General features: G+C 23.4%; 1 protein-coding gene and 1 long non-coding RNA gene across 2 annotated transcripts in view; one reads left to right on the top strand and one right to left on the bottom strand.

The window, feature by feature from the left end:
* The window catches only part of LOC122506433, a 229,749-nt gene that overhangs the window by 197,840 nt on the left and 10,945 nt on the right, over positions 1-20,964 (bottom strand). The gene's annotated exons all lie outside the window — the stretch shown is intronic.
* The window catches only part of LOC122506402 (discoidin domain-containing receptor tyrosine kinase B-like), a 165,607-nt gene that overhangs the window by 134,913 nt on the left and 9,730 nt on the right, over positions 1-20,964 (top strand). Inside the window, exons 6-13 of the mRNA XM_043618549.1 lie at positions 7,631-7,795; positions 10,831-10,964; positions 13,869-14,079; positions 14,462-14,557; positions 16,712-16,899; positions 17,744-17,912; positions 18,096-18,340; positions 20,263-20,400. Of these exons, the coding sequence (XP_043474484.1) occupies positions 7,631-7,795; positions 10,831-10,964; positions 13,869-14,079; positions 14,462-14,557; positions 16,712-16,899; positions 17,744-17,912; positions 18,096-18,340; positions 20,263-20,400 (1,346 nt within the window). The remainder of the gene's footprint in view (positions 1-7,630; positions 7,796-10,830; positions 10,965-13,868; positions 14,080-14,461; positions 14,558-16,711; positions 16,900-17,743; positions 17,913-18,095; positions 18,341-20,262; positions 20,401-20,964) is intronic.

Raw genomic sequence — 20,964 nt, 5'->3', positions numbered from 1 at the left:
AATAATTTTTAAAAGAATGTGTCTGACAACACTCGAGCTTTACTACTAGAAAATTAAACTTTACTACTGAACGTTAAAAATACGACTATAATAAATGTCTGACAACGCTATTGATCTTCACTACTGACAAATTATTCAAACAAGACACTAAAAATAGTGAAACCTGACCTCTACTGAATTAAAAAAATTGAACCGATGGAAGTAACTGAAGACACATTTTGAGCTGTACTACTGAAAAATTTCTCAAATAAAGGAAAATTGTGTCTAACAAAACTAGTTTTACTATTACAAATATCCTCAAATAAAAAAGTGTGTCTGAAAAAACTCGACTTTTACCACTAAAAAGATTAAAAAAAGATTAATTTTAAATTTAAAAAAATTGTGTATGGCAACACTCGACATTTGCTACTAAAACATAACATAATAAAGGGTCTGAAACTTAAGCTTTACTACAAAAATATTAGAAAATTAATATTTTAGAAAACTTTTCACAACAATTGAGGTTAATTGTTAAAAAATTAATTACACAGAAAATGTCTGCCAACAATTGAGTTTTACTACTTAAATGATTTTAAATTAAAACTAAAAATTTGTACCTGATAACATTCGATCTATACTACTAAAAAATTAAAAAACTATTTATAAAAAATGTCTGCCGGCACTTGAGCATGACTACTTAAATAAATTTAAATTTAAACTGAAGAAAGTTGTGTCTAACAACACTCGACCTATACTACTAAAAAATTGAAAACCTAATTATAGAAAATGTCTTCCTGCGCCGGAGCTTTCAATTAGAAATCTAATCAGATAAAATGTCTGGCAATACTTGATCTTTACTACTGAAATTTTTAAAATACAGACGATAGAAAGTAAAACAGTAAAAATGTCTAACAATAATTTTTTAGTAAATATTTTTTTTTAATAAAACTTTAGTCCTAAAAAACAGTTTTTTAAAAAAGTTATTTTTAATATTTTTTTCCTGTATCTAAAAAATAAATATATATTTGTCTCTCAAAATAAAAATTCACCAGGCATTACTAATTTAATTAGAGTCTTTTTATGACAAATTTTTCAATTATCCACTTAAATATTTTTTTTATATTTTAATTGACTACCAATATTGAAACTTCAAGTTAATAGTTATTCATTGGGCTGGTCCAAATTTTATACATGCTGGTGATAATTAATCAATTTATATAGAAATTGCTTCCGAGAACGGATCGATCAATTACGAAGCTGATCTTGTTCATATAGATTATCACCTCATTTAGTTAAAATTAATAATTTCATATATATAAAATATATATATACTTTAGTTCTTTTACTCCCTCAATTTGATTCAGACAAAAAATATAGTAATTACAGTTAAAAAATATTTCATTATAAACTAATTAGTTAAAAATAATTACTCAGAAAAAAAATTTATTTGATGCAATTAACCGATTAGTTGTCTATTATCTATTTATTATTATCTATTATCTGTATTATATGAGTCAATAATTTCATTATTTGAAGCAAGTACTATTTAATTGACTCAAATAAAAATTATTTGATTCAAGTAATTATTTAATTGATAATAGTCAAGTAATCGGTTATTTGAATCAAATAAATTTTTTTCAAAAGTAATCAAATTCTTCGCAAAAATTCAATTATGTTGAAAAATTTTTAAAAATTCTAATAAAAATTTCAATTATCTTCCTAAATAATAAAATTCTTTTTAGGAATTTAATCATTTTCATAAATAATAAAACTCAATTCAGAATTTCAAATATTTTTAATATAATTTTAATCAAATTTCTCGGAAAATGTAATTGTTTTTAAAAATTTTATAAAAAATCGTCGAAAGAATTGAATTATTTAAAAATATGTTGATAAAATTCTTTATGAGAATTGAATATTAAGAAACAATCAATTGTTCAATAAATTATTATTCATTTTTGTATTTAAATACCTAATTGAATTCTAGTAGAATTTTCTAGTAAAAATTAATTTAAAAATGAATTTCAGTTAAAATTTTAGATAATAATTGAATATTAAAAGGAATATAGCGTGAATTCTTAGAAATAATGGAATTTTGAAATTAATTTTTTTGAAAAAGTGTAATTGAATTTTTTTTTATATTATTTACAGTTTTTATTTTCTAATATATATTTAATTAAAGAATTTACGACGAATAATTGAAATTTGTAAAATTGAATATTGTAAATAAATGGATTTTGAAAATTGTCGAAGAACTTTTTCGAAAATTAATTGATTTAAATAAAAATGTTAGTAAAAAATTCTTTAAAATAATAGTTGAATTGAAATGATGAAAATAATTTTGAAGAAGTAAAATATTCTTATAATATAAAATAATGATTTTATCAATTTGCCATCTTTAATTAATATAAAACATGATGATATTGATCACTCCGAGTCGAAGACTCGGAGTGATCGATTTCTTCATGTTTTATAGTTATGAAGAACTTTATTTTATACTTTTAAGTAAAATGTTCTCTAATATTCTGTAGAATATTCACTAGAATTCATATAGAATTATTTTAGTGAAATTCTATAGAACTTTTTCAGCTGGATAACAACATAATAGTTACAAATTTAATAACTTTCCACTAATAGTTTTTCCATTCATAGTAAAAAAAAATCATAAAACTACTAAATAGTCAAATAATACCCAAATTTAGTAAAAATACTGATATTGGTTCAAATTATCAGCCGACTATTCCCAAAGCCAAAATTTAGAAACTACTTTCCTTATATTTAACACAATTTTCAATTACGAACTAAAAGCTCCTAAAAATTCATTACAGCAATGAAGAAATTCTCCCCAATTGATAATTAACAGCATGTGACTGTTACAGAAATCAATGTTAATTTTTTCGACCACTTTTCTCTTAAAATATTAAATAAATTAAGCTAGTTTTTTGTGAATAACTCTAAAATATAATAAAGAAGAGCAGTGATGTGCAAAAGTTTTAATAATTCTAAAATAAATTATAAAAAAATACTTTGAAATCGGAAAAGACGAGAAATTGATTAAAAGTGATTTTGAGAACTGATAATTTTAAAGTTATTTTTTAATAAATAATTTTAAAAATATTAAAACTTTTTCACATCACTGCCCTTCTTTATGATATTTTAGAGTTATTCACAAAAAACTAGCTTAATTTATTTAATATTTTAAGAGAAAAGTGGTCGAAAAAATTAACATTGAATTCTGTAACAATCACATGCTGTTAAAATACTCAATTTTTCTTTTTTTTAAAAAAAGAAACATTTTCCCAAAACATAAACTTTGAAGATACCGAGTAAAGTTTCCGCTTGGAATAATTATTCAAATAAAGCAATGAATATCCTTCCATATATATAGAAGGAAATTAAATACCAACACTTGCACATAGAGAAAATGAATACACATATATATATAACATGTGGCATTTTGACTATCTCCAGAAATATAATTGACTATCTGTAATTAAACATATTCTACAAAGGGTTAATTTAACCCTCCAAATATGTCGCTCCAGGTGTATCGTGGATTAATTTCTCTGAGAGTATTGCCAACGCGAATCTCTCGAAAAGCCATAATAGAAGGAGTTTACACCGTAAGCCTTAAATATAAGCCTCTGCGCGCATAAACGGATATACCTCCAGGAGCATATATTTGCGCCTGCGCGAACACGTGGTCAAGGCAAACTCTTTCACAACACAGCTGCAGGCAAACACTTTGCGCAGACGCGAGTATATGCTCATGGAGGCATATCCGTTTATGCTCGCGGAGGCTTATATTTTAGGCTTAACGGTGTAAACTCCTTCTTAGTCGACCCAAAGTACACTGACCAAAACATTTGACCACATCGCGTGACACATTACGCTATATAGTTACAAAATGTATACATGTGTATAAATGTGAATGTGTGTATGTGCCGTAAAATATTGAGAGCAGTTAGGTGATTCTAAACACGATCAATGCATGGAATATAACATGCATGGTCTGCTATTTTAGCAATTTATTATTAATTTTCTCACTAGGAAAGGAGGCTATAGCACTCAATATACCCTTTTCCTTTTTGCTCACCTCAAATTAGCCACTCTCAACCATTAAGAACTCATATAGTATAAAATCATGATGTTTAATCACTATCTTCATTCAAAATCTTTATTAGATTTTCACAATCATCCTGTCATTTTTTTCAAACTTATTACTATTATTTACATTTATTATTTAGCATTATTTTGTATTATTCATTTTTTAGTTTTTACTACTATTTATTACTCCTTTATATATGCAATGTGGCTAAGTGGCTTCCCTACTGAATTTCTAACAACAAAGACCGAGTTCGATTCTTCACGACTGTGACAGGGTTGCCATAAAAATTAAACTTTATTTTTTCCTGAGTTTTCCCTAATTTCCAGACAAAATTTTGATTTTTTCCCTGACCCTGAAAATATTCTACGATTCACTCTAAAAATGACTAGATACTAAAAAAAAAACTGGTCTATTACATTTATTTACAAACTTATGCAAATTACAAAATTTTTATTTTCAAATATAAATTTTTAAATACTTTCATAATCAAAATTTTAAAAATTCGCTTATTAAGTACAAAATTAATTATTATTGTTTATATTTTCAAAAAATTTAATATAATTCTTCGCAAAAATTCAATTATTTTCATACATAAATAATAACATTCTTCAGAATAATTCAATTCTTTTTATAAATAGTAAAATTTTTTTGCAAAAATCCAATTATTTTTAACCAAAAATTTTAATAAAATTTCAGAAAAGAATTCAATTATTTTCTAAAATTTTAATAAATCATTCTAAACAATTCCATTACTTTCAATAAAATTTCGCGAAAGAAATTAATTTTTTTCTTAATTCGTTATAAAATTTTTGAAAAGAATTCAATTATTTTCTAAAATTTTAATAAATTCTTCGAAACAATTCAATTATTTTTATAAGTTGTAAAATTCTTCGCAAGAATTCAATTAATTTTTGAAATAGTAAAATTCTTTGTAGGAAATCAATTATTTTCAAAACAATTTCAATTATTAAATTCCTCTGAAGAATTCAAAATTTCAAAAATTTTTTAATGGATTTCGAATAAATTCAATTATTTTCTAAAATGTAATAAACCATTTAAAACCATTCAATTATTTTTATAAATTGTAAAATTTTTCACAAGAATTCAATTAATTTTTTAAATAGTAAAATTCTTTGCAGGAATTCAATTATTTTCAAAACAATTATAATTGAATTCCTCGAATGAATTACAATTTTTTTTTAATATTTCCATAAATTTCAATTATTTGCTAAAATTTTAATAAATTCTTCGAAACAATTCAACTATTTTTTGAAATACTAAAATACTTTGCAGGAATTAAATTATTTTTAATCAAATTTAAATAAACTTACACGAAAGAATTTAATTATTTTCAAAAAATTTCCATAAAATTCAATTTTAACAAGAATTTAAAATTCCCTAAAAAAATAATTAAATTATTCTCAAAATATTTTTAAAAAATTCTCTATAAAAATTAAATTACTTTCAATGCAATTTTTAAATATATTCGTCAAAAAAATTGAAAGAATTCAATTATTTTCAAAAAATAAATTTAATTTAATTAATTTAATTTAATTTCTGCAAAGTATAATATTATTCATTTTCAAAAAAATTTAATTTCTGTGATGAATTTTGATATTTATCAAAATAATTGCATTTTGGAATTGAATTTTATTAAAATTCCTTAAATTAATTGATTGCATGGTAAGAATTTGGTTGTATATCAAGATAATTCAATTCTTTTGCAGAATTGCTTAAAAGTTTTTCACAATAATCAATTTTCTATACGACAAATTAAAAGTTATTTATGAAAATAATTGAATTATTGAAACGAATTTTATTATTTTATTGAATAATTCAATGTTTCTTAAAATTGGATTTTATGAAAATAGTAAACATTGAAAATCATTGATTTGCAAAAAACTTTTGAAAATAATAAAAATTTTGCAAAGAATTTTGCTGAAATTTATAAAAATAATTGAATTTTTGGCGAAAAATGTTGCTATTTATAAAGATAATTGAGTTCTTGACGAGATTTTCGTTAAATTTTTTTAAAATAATTGAATTTCTTCGAAAAATTTTATTACTTTTGAAAATAATTGAATTCTTGTAATGAATATTGTTATTTATGAAAAATTAAAAAGAATAAAATTTTGAAAAGAATTTTTTTTTTTAATTCTAAAAATAATTGAATTTTTGTGAAGAATTTTGATATTTATCAAGATAATTGCATTAAAACTTTTGAAAAAATGAAATATTATTAAAAAATTCATTCTGGTCAGAAGAAGAAAAAAAATTCATTTTGTTTTATTTATTATTTCACTCAATATTTTATTTAAAAAAAAAATGTGTCACTAATTTAATATTTATAGAAGAACATCAACATTTGTCATATACTAATTTATTAACTCTATGTATAATATATACAAATTTACTCCATCCAAACATTTTCATCCGTTATATAAAATAAAATCTACCCTCTCTATCATTTCAAATATATATTTTACTGAATAAATAAAATGTATTAATTAAAATATATGTAGGTTATCTACTGTGAATTTATTTTTGATTTTATAAATTTACAAAGAATATTTAATGTATTTGAAAAAAGAGTGAAAAAAAAGATGACAAATGTGTGATGATAAAAATTGTTTAATTAATTTTTAACGGTTTTTAGAAAAAACACAGTTATTTTTATTAAGATTTTACCTCCTATATTAAGTGAATTGAACTTTAATAACAAACCATCTGCTACCCGCGAATAATCGTAAATATGCAAATTAAATCGCAACATCGTAATAAAAATTCTTTTTTTCTTCTTCGTATCTATCACAAAAGATGTAAAACTGTCTAAAAGTTAAAATAGATTTATGGGAAAGAAAAAAGTTCATATTTAGAATTCAATTTTTTTTTTTGTCAATGGCAATAGAAATTTTATTTCTCCGCAGTTTCGAGCTAAAAACTTCACGAAGCCGACGCTAAATTCCAAAATATAATGTATTACTGAATTGTTTATTTAGTTTTTTTTATTTATTTTTATTTTATTTTCTATATTATATATGAATATATATTTTTTTATTTTTATTTATTATTATAATTTATTTATTTATACAGGAAAAGAAAAAAAAATTTAATTTTCAGAAACGCAGAAAATTTTTATGTGTTGAATCAAAATTATTATGTTTAATTCAAAAATAATTTTTTGTTGACTGTATAACAAAGTTTGATTCAAATATAGTTTTCTCAGTGTAATTATTTTATTTGAATTTACTTTTTTATTAATTTGTAATATTTTGAATTTTTATTAACTCAATTTTAATTTTCTATTTTTAATTATTGTAAGTTATTCGTTTAATTTTTAGACTTTAAATCGGAGCAGTACAGTTAAAATTTTATTTTTTAAATTTTCCGAATACAAATTTTAAATTCGATTTGTATTGAAAAAAAATAATTCCAAAATTTTGAATTCAATAGTGAAAATCTAATAACAGATCTCCGTCTTTCATCAGCTAAAATAATTTAAAAATTCAATCATGAAGTGATGGAATTCATGTACATTTACAGGTGGCTTAATAAGTTATACAATGCCCGATTCTCCAATGGCCGAATTGAGCGACAGTTCTTACGATGGAACTAGAGAATCTGGAATACTCTCTGGAGGCTTAGGTCGACTGATCGATGGAGAGACCGGTGCCGATAATTACAGGATGGATACCGGATATGGAAGAGGTAATTCTAATGCTGCAACGATGCACTGCTTTCTATTTCCCACAGATACTTAATTAACCATCTAATCCTTCATCACGATTCACTACCAAATATATATATATATATATACAAATACAAATACAAATACACACATTCACTACTGATCCACTTTACGCGACATCATCAATTTTATTAGGTCACCAAAACACTACAATAACTCATTCTTATTCAATTTTCCTTTTGTTAAAATCAACAATCATTCAAATATAGATTTCTCATTGTGCGACCTATTCCCTTCTGTCATAATATACTCAATCACAATAACGAACAAACTGAAATTACATTTACTTATTCAAAGCGAAAAAATACGATAGAAAAATATTTTTAAATTACAACAAATAGTGAAAGAGAGAGAGGAAAAAAATTGATAAAACATTTTCTATTTCAATATAACGAAGAAAATCAAAACTTAATTATTGTTGAAAATATTAAAAGTTGGTTTCAATCGAAAATTCCAAACAGAAATGTAAATTAAAATTTCTGGACAAATTGAATAATTTTTTATTTAATTGGAAATTTCTAATAACAAAAAGTTCATGAAACATAAACAGTGATAAAATTGAATTTCTTTGAAAAAGAAAAAAAAATTTTGAAAAAATACTCTGTCAAGAGGAGAATACTAAAAAACAACTTCGAAATTAAACAAAACTTATCAAAACTCATAAAATTCAAAATTTTAAAAACTGAATTTTTTTTAATAAGTAATTAATTTAATAAGTATGGTATCTTTAATTTTCACTTTAAAATTTAAATCAAAGTCATATTAGCTTTTAAAACACTCTTTTCTGAATAGACTACCAAAAAACTAACTTCTAAATTCAACAAAACTCTTATCAAAACTCATAAAACCAAAATTTTCGAAAAATTGAATATTTTGAGAATTTTAAAAGTCTGGTATCTCCTTCAATTTAGAGCAAACTCTTTGTCATTAATTTAAAAACACTCTATTCTGAGAAGAATACTAAAATCAAACTTCTAAATTTAACAAAACTCTTATCAAAACTCATAAAATTTCAAATTTTTGAAAAATGGATTTTTAAAATTTTAGAGTATGGTAAATCCTTTTAAATTTTCCTCTTAGATCAAAGTTATTTAGATTAATTTTAAAATATTCTGCTGTGAAAACAGAATTCTCATCCGAACTCATAATTTTTTTAATTTAAACTCATAGAACTCTAAATTTCAGAACTTTTAATTTCTCATAAATTTCAAAGTGTAACGATATTTTTAGATTTTGTCTAAAGGGGAATCTGTTAGAAAATATTTTCTAAAATCTTTGTTAATAATTTCAAAATTATAAGCGGAACTCACAGAATTTTAGCCAATTAGAAGTCATAAAGAACTTTAAATTTTGAGAATTTAATTGATCAACAAACTAAAACACTAGTCTTTATTTTCACTTTAGAGCAAACTAATATATTAATACAACTCATAATAATAATTTTTAGCAACTAGAAATTCCAGAAAAATAGAATTATTTAACATACATTTTTGCAACTAAGCAAAAAATCTTATTAGAACTCATAGAATATGGAATTTTAAATCTTTTGAAATATGTCATCTTTTATTCATTTTCTTGTGTAACGAAAACAGTTTCTAAAATTATTTATAAAAAATTTAAAAAACTCTTACTAATAGATCTAAAATTTCAATCGGAACTCATAGAACTGTGAGGAAAACTCTTAAATGAATTTTAATATAAAATATATTAAAATACAGTATCTTTTTTCGAACTATTACTTTAGAGGGAACTGTTACTAGAATTATTTGTAAATATTTTGCAAATAATTCCACAACTCTTACAAGAACTCATAGAACTTAAGAAAATTAGAACTCATTAAAAACTATATATTCTAAAAATATAATTTATTGTTAAAGTGCAACAAAATATTATTATTGTCAGAATAAATAGGGAGAATTATTTGCAAAACTCTTTATGATGAGGCAAAAAATCTTATAAAAATTCATAAATCTGTGAATAAAACTCATAGAACTCTAAATTGTAGAAAATTTCAAAGCGTTGCAATTTTTTTCTGCTTTATAGAAGAAATAATTAAATAAGTTAAATAATAATAATATTTGCGAAACAAAATAAGAGCAAAAAGAGAAAACCCCTTAGAAGGGGTTTTATCAAAACTCTTAAAAGAACTCTTAAAAGAACTCACAAAATTCTAAATTTTAAAAACTTCATTTATCGAAAAATAAAAATAGTCCCTTTTGAAATTTTTAACTTATAGCAAACTTTAAACTCATTACAACACAAATCTAAATTCCTAACACAAAAACCAAAATTTTCAAAAGAACTCAGAAGGGAAATATAAATCTAAAACTCATAAAACTAAAAAATTTTATAAAATTAAAAAAAACATAATTTTCCGAATATTTTTACAAATATTTAAAGCAAATATCTAAACGAGAATAAGAGAATTAAATTGCAAAAGGATATATTTCCTCTCAAAATATATGGTAAATTATATAACAATCTTTTAAAGAATAAATTTAATTAGAATTGTAATTATAAATTTAAAAAATTCTATAATACATCAAAGAACTTTTCAAGTTCTTTAGACTCGAGTAAAAAGAAATAATATAATAAAATGCAATTATTTTAAAAGGAACGACAAAGTAATTAAAGTAAAACTAATTACGTTAAAGTGAAATAGTTTAATATTTCAGTTTAATTAATATCAAAGTTAAGTCGGATCTAGTTAGAAAATGCAAATAATATATATGTATATATTTCTCTGAAAAGATATAGAAGGTCGAGAAACTTTAATGACTATACAATTATTACAGAGTTGTTTTGCACTTTAATTGACAATTTCTCCTCATTTTTCGTTAAAAATTCCTCATTGAAATCAACTTTTTCAAATTTTCAAAATGTCAAAAAAAAAAAGAAATTCCTTCATAATATATAATAAATTTGTTAAGCAAAAAAAATTTCTCTTGATAAAAATTACATAATTATAGCAAAAAATGTTAATTGATTTTTTTAGGAAGCGGTTGGATTGCTTGGATGCGGGATACTTTTCTCGACAACTTTATTGAGCTCATTTTTCATTTCGACGATCTTAGAATTTTCAATGCCGTACATATTTATACGAACAACTATTTTTCAAGGGACGTTCAGGTGCGATATTATTTCAAATACTTACCAAATAATAATAATAATAATAATAATAATAATAATAATAATAATAATAATTAATAATTAATAATAATAATTAATAATAATAATACTATTAATTATTATTGTTAATTTATTATTATTACATAATATAATATTATTTCAAATATTTTCCAAATAATAATAATACTGTTATTAATTATTATTAATGAATTATTATTATATAATATTATTCCGAATAATTTCCAAATATTAATAATATTATTATTATTATTATAATGAACTATTTATTAATATTTAATATTATTCCAAGTAGATATAATAATTAAATTTCCATAGGATTAATTTTTTCTCAATATTTTTTCTTGTATTCTTTTTGTAAAAAAAAATTACGATTGAATTAAACAAATTACGATTTTTTCCAATAAAAGCGAATCATTAAAACAATATTCCCTGCTTATTGAGACATAATTAAGTAGACGGTAATTCAATTTCTTTTAATTAGACAAAATTTCAACTTCTCCTTATCGTAATAATAACAATATCAAATATTGTATAATGCCTCTCAGTGTAATGTGACGAGAAAATACCATTAAACCGCAAGAATTTGAATTGAACCGCAAACATTCAAACATTGAAAACAGAAAATGTTAAAAAGGGATAATTAAAAATTACTGTACAAGCTAATTACTAATTATTGGAAATTTTCAATTAAATGTAAATTACTAATTATTACCATTTAATGTAAAACGATAATTTCAAATTTTTAAAAATCGTTATTAAATAATTTCTAATTGTATTTGCCTTTGACAGTTCGGATTTTTTATTTAGAAGAAAGTTTAAAAAGTCAATTAACTTATTAACTCAAAATGGCGGAACCAATATGGCGAAATACTTTTTCTTCACTCCAAAGAATATTTTGATTTAGTTTAAAAATTATTACTCAGAAAAATATTCTATTCCTTCTTTTTTAAATAAATATTTAATGATTATTATTACCTATTTGAAAATAAACAATTTTTAAAAATTTGTTATAAAACATGAGGAAACGATCACTTCGAGTCTTCGACTCGGAGCAATCGATATCTTCACATGTTTTATAATAATTAATTAACAATCAAAGATGACCGACTGATAAAATAATAATTTTATATTATAAGAATATTGTTACTGTAACTTCATCAAATTTATTTTTATCATTTCAATTCAATTATTTTTAACTAAAACTCTTCTTTAAATTAATTATTCATTCATTTTTAATAATTTTTGAAAAATTTCTTTGAAAACTTTCAAATTCTTTTCTTTACAATTCAATTTTATGAAATTTCATAGATTATTCGGAAATTTTTCAATCAAATATATATTAGAAAATAAAAACTTGAAATAATTTTAAAAGTTCCATTAAACTTTTTTAAAAAAATTAAATCTACACAATTTTAAGTTAAAAGTATGAAAAATTCAAACTTTCAAAGATTATAATTTGAAAGCTATTCAATATTCAAAATTACTTCTAAAATTAAATAAATTAACTGTTAAATTAGTAGAAACGACTATTAATTAGTAAAATCTGCATATTCTAAAGCAAAAATTCAGTCACTAATTCAAATTAGAAACCATTTTTATTAATTCAAATTTACAGAGTTTAATGTTCAATTATTATTTAAAATTTTAACTGAAATGCATATTTGAAATTAATTTTTATTAGAAAATTTTGCAAAAATTAAATTATTTATATACAAAAATAAATAATTTACTGAATAATCGAATTTTTCTCAAAATTAAATTCTGATAAAGAATTTTATCAACAAATTTTTAAATAATTAAAATTCTTTTGACAAATTTTAATAACTAATTGAATCTCTGTAAAAAATTTGATTGAATTGAGAAAAGTTTTTGAAAATAATTGAAATTTTGACAAGAATTTTATTAAAATTTTTGAAAATAATTGAATTCTGAAAAAGAATTTTATTATTCATAAAGATAATTGAAATTTTTACGAGAATTTTTTTAAACTTTTGACTATAATTGAATGTTTTTGATGAATTTTATTACTTTTGAAAATAATTGAATTCTTGAGACGAATTTTAATAATATATTTCTTTTTGAAATAATTGAATTAAATTAAAAATTAAAATTGTATTGACAATAATAATTAAATGCTAATAAATAAATTATAGAAAAGCTTTTTAAAAAAAAATGGAATTTCTTTGATGAATTTTAATAAAATTATTAACGATAATTACATTTTTCGAATTAAAACCATTTAAAGTTCATCTATTTATGAAAATTGTTAACGCAACTCTTTTAAAATTCAATTAATTTTGAAATATTTAAATAAAATTAGATTTTAAAAATAAGCACAATAACTTTAGAAAACAATAGTTTTCAGGATACCGATCCAAAATTCTTTTCCAGGTTTTTTTTAAGATTTATAAAATTCCCTGACATTTCCAGGTTTTTTAAGGTTTCCAGGTTGCGTGGCAACCCTGCAATTTTTTGGAATTGCTGATGACGAACCTAAAATTAATTTTTTAAAATTCGAAATGGCAGAACTAAAATGGCAAACAAATTTTATAAAATTGATCAGATTCGTTTGAAAATTGTTATTTAGGCCTTTTTGGAGTCGTTAATTACAAATCTAATGTCACTTTTTCAAAATCAAATCAAAATGGCCGAATATTTTTTTTAAAAATTAAAATTGATCGAATTCGTCTAAAAATCATTACTTAGGGGTTTTCAGGATCACTAATCACGAATTTGATGGAAGTTTTGCAAAATTATAATCCGCCATAATGCTAAAAATAGCAAAAATGAAAATTGAATTTCAACTGTATTTTTAAATTTCGAATTTAAAATCACTTATTCTCAATTATTATCACCAATTATTTAACAAAAGGAATTTTGCAGGTTTTCTCAAAAGCAGAGGTTTGGTTTAGCGAAAACGGTGGATTTGAAGACGACAAAGAACCACTGTCTTACTCCTACATTCCTGACACCGTTTTGGAGAATGCTCGCAATGTATCGATTAATTTACACGGTCAACTCGGCCAATTCGTCAAAATTCATCTCTTCTTCGCTGCAAGATGGATAATGATCAGTGAAATAACATTCGAGGAATGTAAGTAAATCATCAAACTAAGTAAATTATTTCAACTACTAATTATTATAACTACAATATCACGACTAATAATTCTATAAATAATTTACCACAAAAGAAACATTGAAATTCATCAAGTAAAGTTAAGAAATCATTTTCCTAAAACACAAAAGACAAAATTCAAAGAAGAAACAATTTTTCAATTTTTCCAACGAGTTGAACGTTAACTTTGATGAAAAACATTCGAGACAAGAATTTTTCATTCTTAGCTTGATTAGATTTCTCCGTAGAAAATAAGGAATCTTCAGCTAAGAGAAATGAAATTGTCACATAAACATTGTCCTTCTAAATGTAAATGGCGAAATAAATTTCAAGTCTAATACAGATGTTCTATTTACTTTAGCCAATCCATTCGAGAACGTGACAGAGGAGACTGTGTCCAAAATTAGTAATGGGGAGGTTCGAGTAAACCAGGACGTGGACCTCAACTTACAAACGAGTAGGTAACTTGTCCAGCATACTTTGGTACTTAGCTCACAAGTCAGTTTCCGTACAAATAGACAAAGTTACACCAAGTGCTTACTTCTAAAGATAATTACACATTCCAAAAGGAAAGTCAGCTTTTTCTTCAAACTATATATACATATATATACAATTTCAGCATTTCATCTTCGTGCCTTTCTCTTGAGACTAAAACTTTTAACCAAATGTTTGCCTTTATTCTCGAAAATTAGACAGGTAAGCAATTGCGTTCTGGTTAACGAAAAACGTCTTCGATTTTGGCACGAGTTGTGAGTTCATTAGGAAAATGAGCACGTCATTCTGTGTGCAAGGGAAAACGCGATTAAAAGGCATCCAAACTAACCAACTTCCACTGTTGGTGCTTTATAATTTGAGTGAGAGAGAAGTAACTTTTCAACGGAAACGTAAATAATTAAATGAATTGTACGTCAACTTTGGAAAAGACGATAAATACTCGAATTGGTTAAAATTGCCGTCGAGTTTGATTTAATTAAAAATTAAATCAAATAAGTCTTCACTCACTCTTTTATATATTTATTTTCAAACGGAAGAAAGTAATTAAAAATTTTCGTTTTAACTCTGAATTAGAAATATTATATTTCTCCGATTATAGAAATTTTGTTAAATAAATTACATTTCGGAGTTCGAGTTTGTGACAAGTCTGTTAAGTTTTTAATATAATAAGTTACCGATTCGTTTAACTAGACAGTTCAAAATCGTTTGCTTACTAAAAAGGAAAACTAATCTAATTTTCGGAAAGAAGGTAACAAACAAATTATAAAAGCTGTAAACAAATAAATAATTTCAACTGTTATATTAACTTTATTTTACTAAAAAATTCTAAACTGTTGTCAATGGAAATACTAAACACTAAATTCACTAAATAAATTTACTAAAATGAATGAATTTTCGTAAAGTCATCGCAGCTGCGTGGAAATTTACATGCTAAGCATCCCTGACGTTCACAAGTTCAATCCCACCCGCGTGAGAAAAATTTTGTTTCCTAGAGTTTAGTGCTATATGTAATAAAAAGAACTTTAAAAAATTTAAGTAATTACTAAAGTCACTAATTTAAAAACTCTCCTCTTTCTAAGCAAAGAAAATATTTTTCAGCAATATTCCCATAATTTATAATAAATCCCTGATACAGAAATATTATAATTCCACGAGATAATTAAAAATTTCAGTTTCTCTATATTACTATTATAAAATATATTTTCCTCTTTAGAATGAGCTTTACTTTAATCTTTCAAGTCATGCGAGCCAACAGAGAAATTCGCCATTTTTTTATTTATTTTCTTTTTTTTTAACAAATATACCCGATTTGCCCAGCAGGTGTAAATAAAAGAGTAATACAAAATTTAGCAAACAAACAAAAGGGAAAAATGAAAAAACTAGAGATATGGAGTTTGAATTCAACCGTAATACCTCCTACTGAACTGGATTGTGCTTTACTAATTTTATCTTGGTGGCCAGTGAAAAACGTCAAAAATTTTAAAATGTCTACTCATCCGAACTTTCCTTCCGCATAAGTTACCACGATTTAACGTTTCACCTCCCTCGATTAACATTCAAAATTTTTGTAACAAAAGAATATATCATATTTTAAAGGGCTATAAAAAAATTTTTATTGTAATAAAATTATTTTAATTAATTAAATTTTTTATGCACGATAAGCGTTTTAATTAATTAATTAATTAATTAATTAATTAATTAATTAATTAATTAATTAATTAATAAATTAATTAATTAATAAAAGAATCATTATCATACATAAAAAACTTATACTAATTAATTAATAATTCACACACTAATTCAGACTTCGAGAATACAATAAATTTTGTTAATACACTGGAGCTTCACTTATTTTCACTAAGTCCAAACAAACTGAAAGGCAAAGTCGCACTTATTTTCACTCTGAAACGTAACATTCGAGTTGATTTGATTGGTGGATTCTTTAACATCAACCAATGAGAACGCACGGAGAACCATTTAACTGAAAATAAGTGAGACTGGAAATGGTGAAAATAAGTGAGACTGAAAATAAGTGAGACTAAAAATAAGTGAAGCTCCAGTGTAATTTAATTTTTGTTTGTAAATTAAATTTAATTATTTCTGAATTTTCTTACAGTAACAGCAAGAGAGGAGGGCAAAGAATACGTGGAGGTTCTAATAGGCGTTCTAACCGCAGTGACATTACTTCTATTATTAGTATTTGTAATAATTTTGTTACTAAGTCGTCGACAAAAACTACAAAGTTCACCGACAGTTTTGAAAAATCCATTTGGATTTGCAATCAACATGAAACTTAAATTTCCAGTGAGTTTTATTTCATTACATACCACAAAGAGCAATAATTATCCTTTAAAGTAAATTACAATTGTTCATCGTAATATCAATGAACTAATTTCTATATTAACAATTCGTAATGACAGTTAATCACCAATAATAATATTTGTAACATTTCTCTAAAAGTTTTCATTTAAGTCCTTTATAATGATAATCAACATTTAATGTACAATGATTATTATAATTATTATCGGCAAATTGTTCCCTCGTTTATGAATTACAAACTGTTTAACTAAAATTTAATTTCAATTTTTCAATTCAAGTTAATTACGTGATATTGTTGAAAATGCATTCAGAAATATTTTTTAATTTTGTTCTACTTTATTTCGTTCTACTTAATATTGTTCTACTAAATTTTGTTCTCCTTCATTTCGCTCTGCTTAATTTGGTTCTATTTATTTTTTTCTACTTAATTTCGCTCGACTAATTGTGGTTCTAATTAATTTTTTCTACTAATTTTTGTTTTTATTTATTTTTTTCTACTTAATTTGGTTCTACAATTCGTTCTACTTAATTTCACTCTACTTAATTTTTTTTCTACTTAATTTGGTTCTACAATTCGTTCTACTTAATTTCACTCTACTTAATTTTTTTTCTACTTAATTTCGTTCCTCTTAATTTCTTTCCACTTAATTTGCTTCCCCTTAATTTTCTACCAAGAAAATAATTCCTCCCACCGGAAATTATTTCCAATTGAATAAAAACGAGTTTGAGTGAGAAATGAACAATTTTGTGGGAATATTTCAAAAATGCTTTTTCAAGTGAGGAGCCACCAGAAGGGTTCATTATGAAAATTGTATTTACAATTTCACAGGACTTCCTTCTAAATTTAACCCCGGGTGGAATGTTAAACAACAACGCCCACGTCTCTCCGGATGTTCCGGAGGACGTTAGCATGCACGAACCACTGACGATGGAACAGTTTAATTCTCCTCTGGTAGACTCACAGTACAAGTCTACTTATGCGGTTGTTGCGAATTCTGGTACGTATATAGTCACAATGTCAGAAGAGTTTAATCAACAAGAAAATAACAACTCTTTATCATAGAATTTTATCAAAAATGATCAAAATGAATAAATGATCAAAAAAATAAAGAACCATCAAAATCCATATTATGGTAAATCAACGAAAGAATCTAATAATCAATTGTATTTTTCATCAACAGACTCACCGCAGAAATTAAATAATCTCGACAGTCCGGACATTAATGTACGTCTCAAGTCAAAATCTGAATGTTCGTCATCATCGTCGTCAGATTCGCCGATTCGTCAAACGCAACACTATCGAACACTACAGACATACAATAATTCACCAGTGAGACCGACTGTTATTAATTTGTCAACACGTCATCGAGATTCTGATTATGGACATTCAAAAAGGTGGAACACTGCTCCAAAAGAAAAGCACAAAGTAAGCGTCCTTCTAGTTTCTTAATTTTCTTTTTTATTTCATTTATTGCATAATTTTTTCTTTTACTCTCTAAATTTGAATAGAAACAAATATTTACTAATTCTCGTCAAAATTTCAATTATTTTTATAAATTACAAAATTCTTCGCAGAAATTTAATTACGTTCAAAAATTTCAATTTTTAAAAATTCTCCTCAAAATTTCAATTATCTTTATAAATAATAGAATTCTTCCCCAAAATTCAATTATTTTTGAAAAGTTTAATAAAATTCTCGTCAAAATTTCAATTATCTTTATAAATTATAAAATTCTTCGCAGAAATTCAATTACGTTCAAAAATTTAAATTTTTAAAAATTCTCTTTAAAATTTCAATTATTTCTATAAATAATAAAATTCTCGTCAAAATTTCAATTATCTTTATTAATAATAAAATTCTTAATAGAAATTCAATTAAGTTAAAAATTTTAATAAAAATTCTTAGCACAATTTCAATTATTTTTATAAGCAGTAAAATTCTTCTCCAAAATTAAATTATCTTTATAAACAATAAAATTTTTCCCCGAAATTCAATTATTTTTGAAAATTTTAATAAAATTCTCGTCAAAATTTCAATAATCAATAATCATTATTAATAATAAAATTCTTAATAGAAATTCAATTATTTTTATAAATAATAAAATTCTTCTCCAAAATTCAATTATTTTCAAAAGCAATAAAATCCTTTGCAAAATTCAATTATTTTTAAAAGTAATAAAATTCTTCTCCAAAATTCAATTATTTTCGAAAATTTTAATAAAATTCTCGTCAAAATTTCAATTATCTTTATAAACAATAAAATTCTTCTCCAAAATTCAATTATCTTTATAAACAATAAAATTCTTCCCCAAAATTCAATTATTTTTGAAAATTTTAATAAAATTCTCGTCAAAATTTCAATAATCAATAATCTTTATTAATAATAAAATTCTTAATAGAAATTCAATTAAGTTAATAATAAATTTTAATAAAATTCTTGGCACAAATTCAATTATTTTTATAAATAATAAAATTCTTTTCCAAAATTCAATTATTTTCAAAAGTAATAAAATCCTTTGCAAAATTCAATTATTTTTAAAAGTAATAAAATTCTTCTCCAATATTCAATTATTTTCGAAAATTTTAATAAAATTCTCGCCAAAATTTCAATTATCTTTATTAATAATAAAATTCTTAATAAAAATTCAATTAAGTTAAAAAATTTTAATAAAATTCTTGGCACAATTTTAATTATCTTTATAAATAATAAAATTCTTCTTCAAAATTATTTTTAAAAGTAATAAAATTTGTCTCCGAAATTCAATGATTTTCAAAAATTTTAATAAAATGTTTGGCAAAATTTCAATTATTTTCAAAACTAATAATATTAGTGGAAATTACTATTTCTTTTATTTTTAATTTTTGCTTTTAAATTAGTAAGTTTTACTAATAGATTAGTAGAAATTAATATTTATTACTATGTAATTAATTCATTAGTAAAATTTACTAATTCGAATGCAAAAAGTCAGTCCCTAATTTAAATTAGTAAACATTTTCACTCATTTAAATGTGGAGAGTAATTTCTACCTACTTATTAGTAGAAATAGTAAATTTTAGATTAAGATTTCGAAATTAGAATAAAAAAAAATTGTTAAAAAATAATACTTTACATAAATTTATTAGTAAAATTTACTAATTCAAAAGCTAAAAGTCAGTGACTAATTCAAATCAGTAAAAATTTGTACTAATTCAAATTTATACTGGTGTTTAATATTTTTTTTTTAATTGAAGTTATTCGATTACAATTCTACTTTTTCCACATAACCAAAGACTTTATTAAGGGCCTGACCAGTTTCTGACAAGTTTTCAATTTTTCTTATTATAAAATCACTAATTTTATTTTTTTAGGTACCAGCGCCTGTTGTCAGTTGGAATATCGCGCCTAGTATGAATAAGCCGTACAAGTGCAGGGAAATTGAACCTACGAATATTCCACATCAGTGTCTGCATACTATGGAGAAACTTGGCTCCAGTCATATTGGAGAGGTAGGAAAAACTAGACCAAAAAAGTAAAAACTGATAAAAAAGGGCTTGAGCAAAGCCATAAATAACCAGTGTTTATATTTTTCCAAAAGAATAGGAGATGGAAAATAAACTAAAGACTAAGCCAAAAAAGGCAAAATAGGGATTTAACAAGGCTATAGATAGTTTTCTAATTTTTCTTAGAAAAATAAGTTGGAAAAACTGAACTAAAAGCTGCTAAAATAGGCATTCACCAGTTTTCCTTTTTTCTCAAAGAATAAGGAATTTCTAATTAATTTTTTCAATTTATTATTCAAATTCAATTTTCCCTTTTTTTCACAAAAAATAGGAAAATTTGTATTGAATTTCATTTAAGTTTTTTATTTAAATTTAACTCAAAAATTAACTAAAGACAAAACAAAAAGGGCTAAAATAGAGCTTTAACAAGGCCATAAATAGTTTTCCTAATTTTTTATAAATATTGAAAAACTAAACTAAAAGCTACCAAAATAAGGCTTCAACTAGTTTTCCCTTTTTCCGAAAAAATAGGAGAGAAAAAATAAACTAAAGACTTAACAAGGGCCTAGC

Source organism: Leptopilina heterotoma, unplaced genomic scaffold (assembly GCF_015476425.1).
Source record: "Leptopilina heterotoma isolate Lh14 unplaced genomic scaffold, ASM1547642v1 Lhet_114, whole genome shotgun sequence".
Lineage (NCBI taxonomy): Eukaryota > Metazoa > Arthropoda > Insecta > Hymenoptera > Figitidae > Leptopilina > Leptopilina heterotoma.
This window is presented reverse-complemented; position numbering and strand designations above follow the sequence as displayed.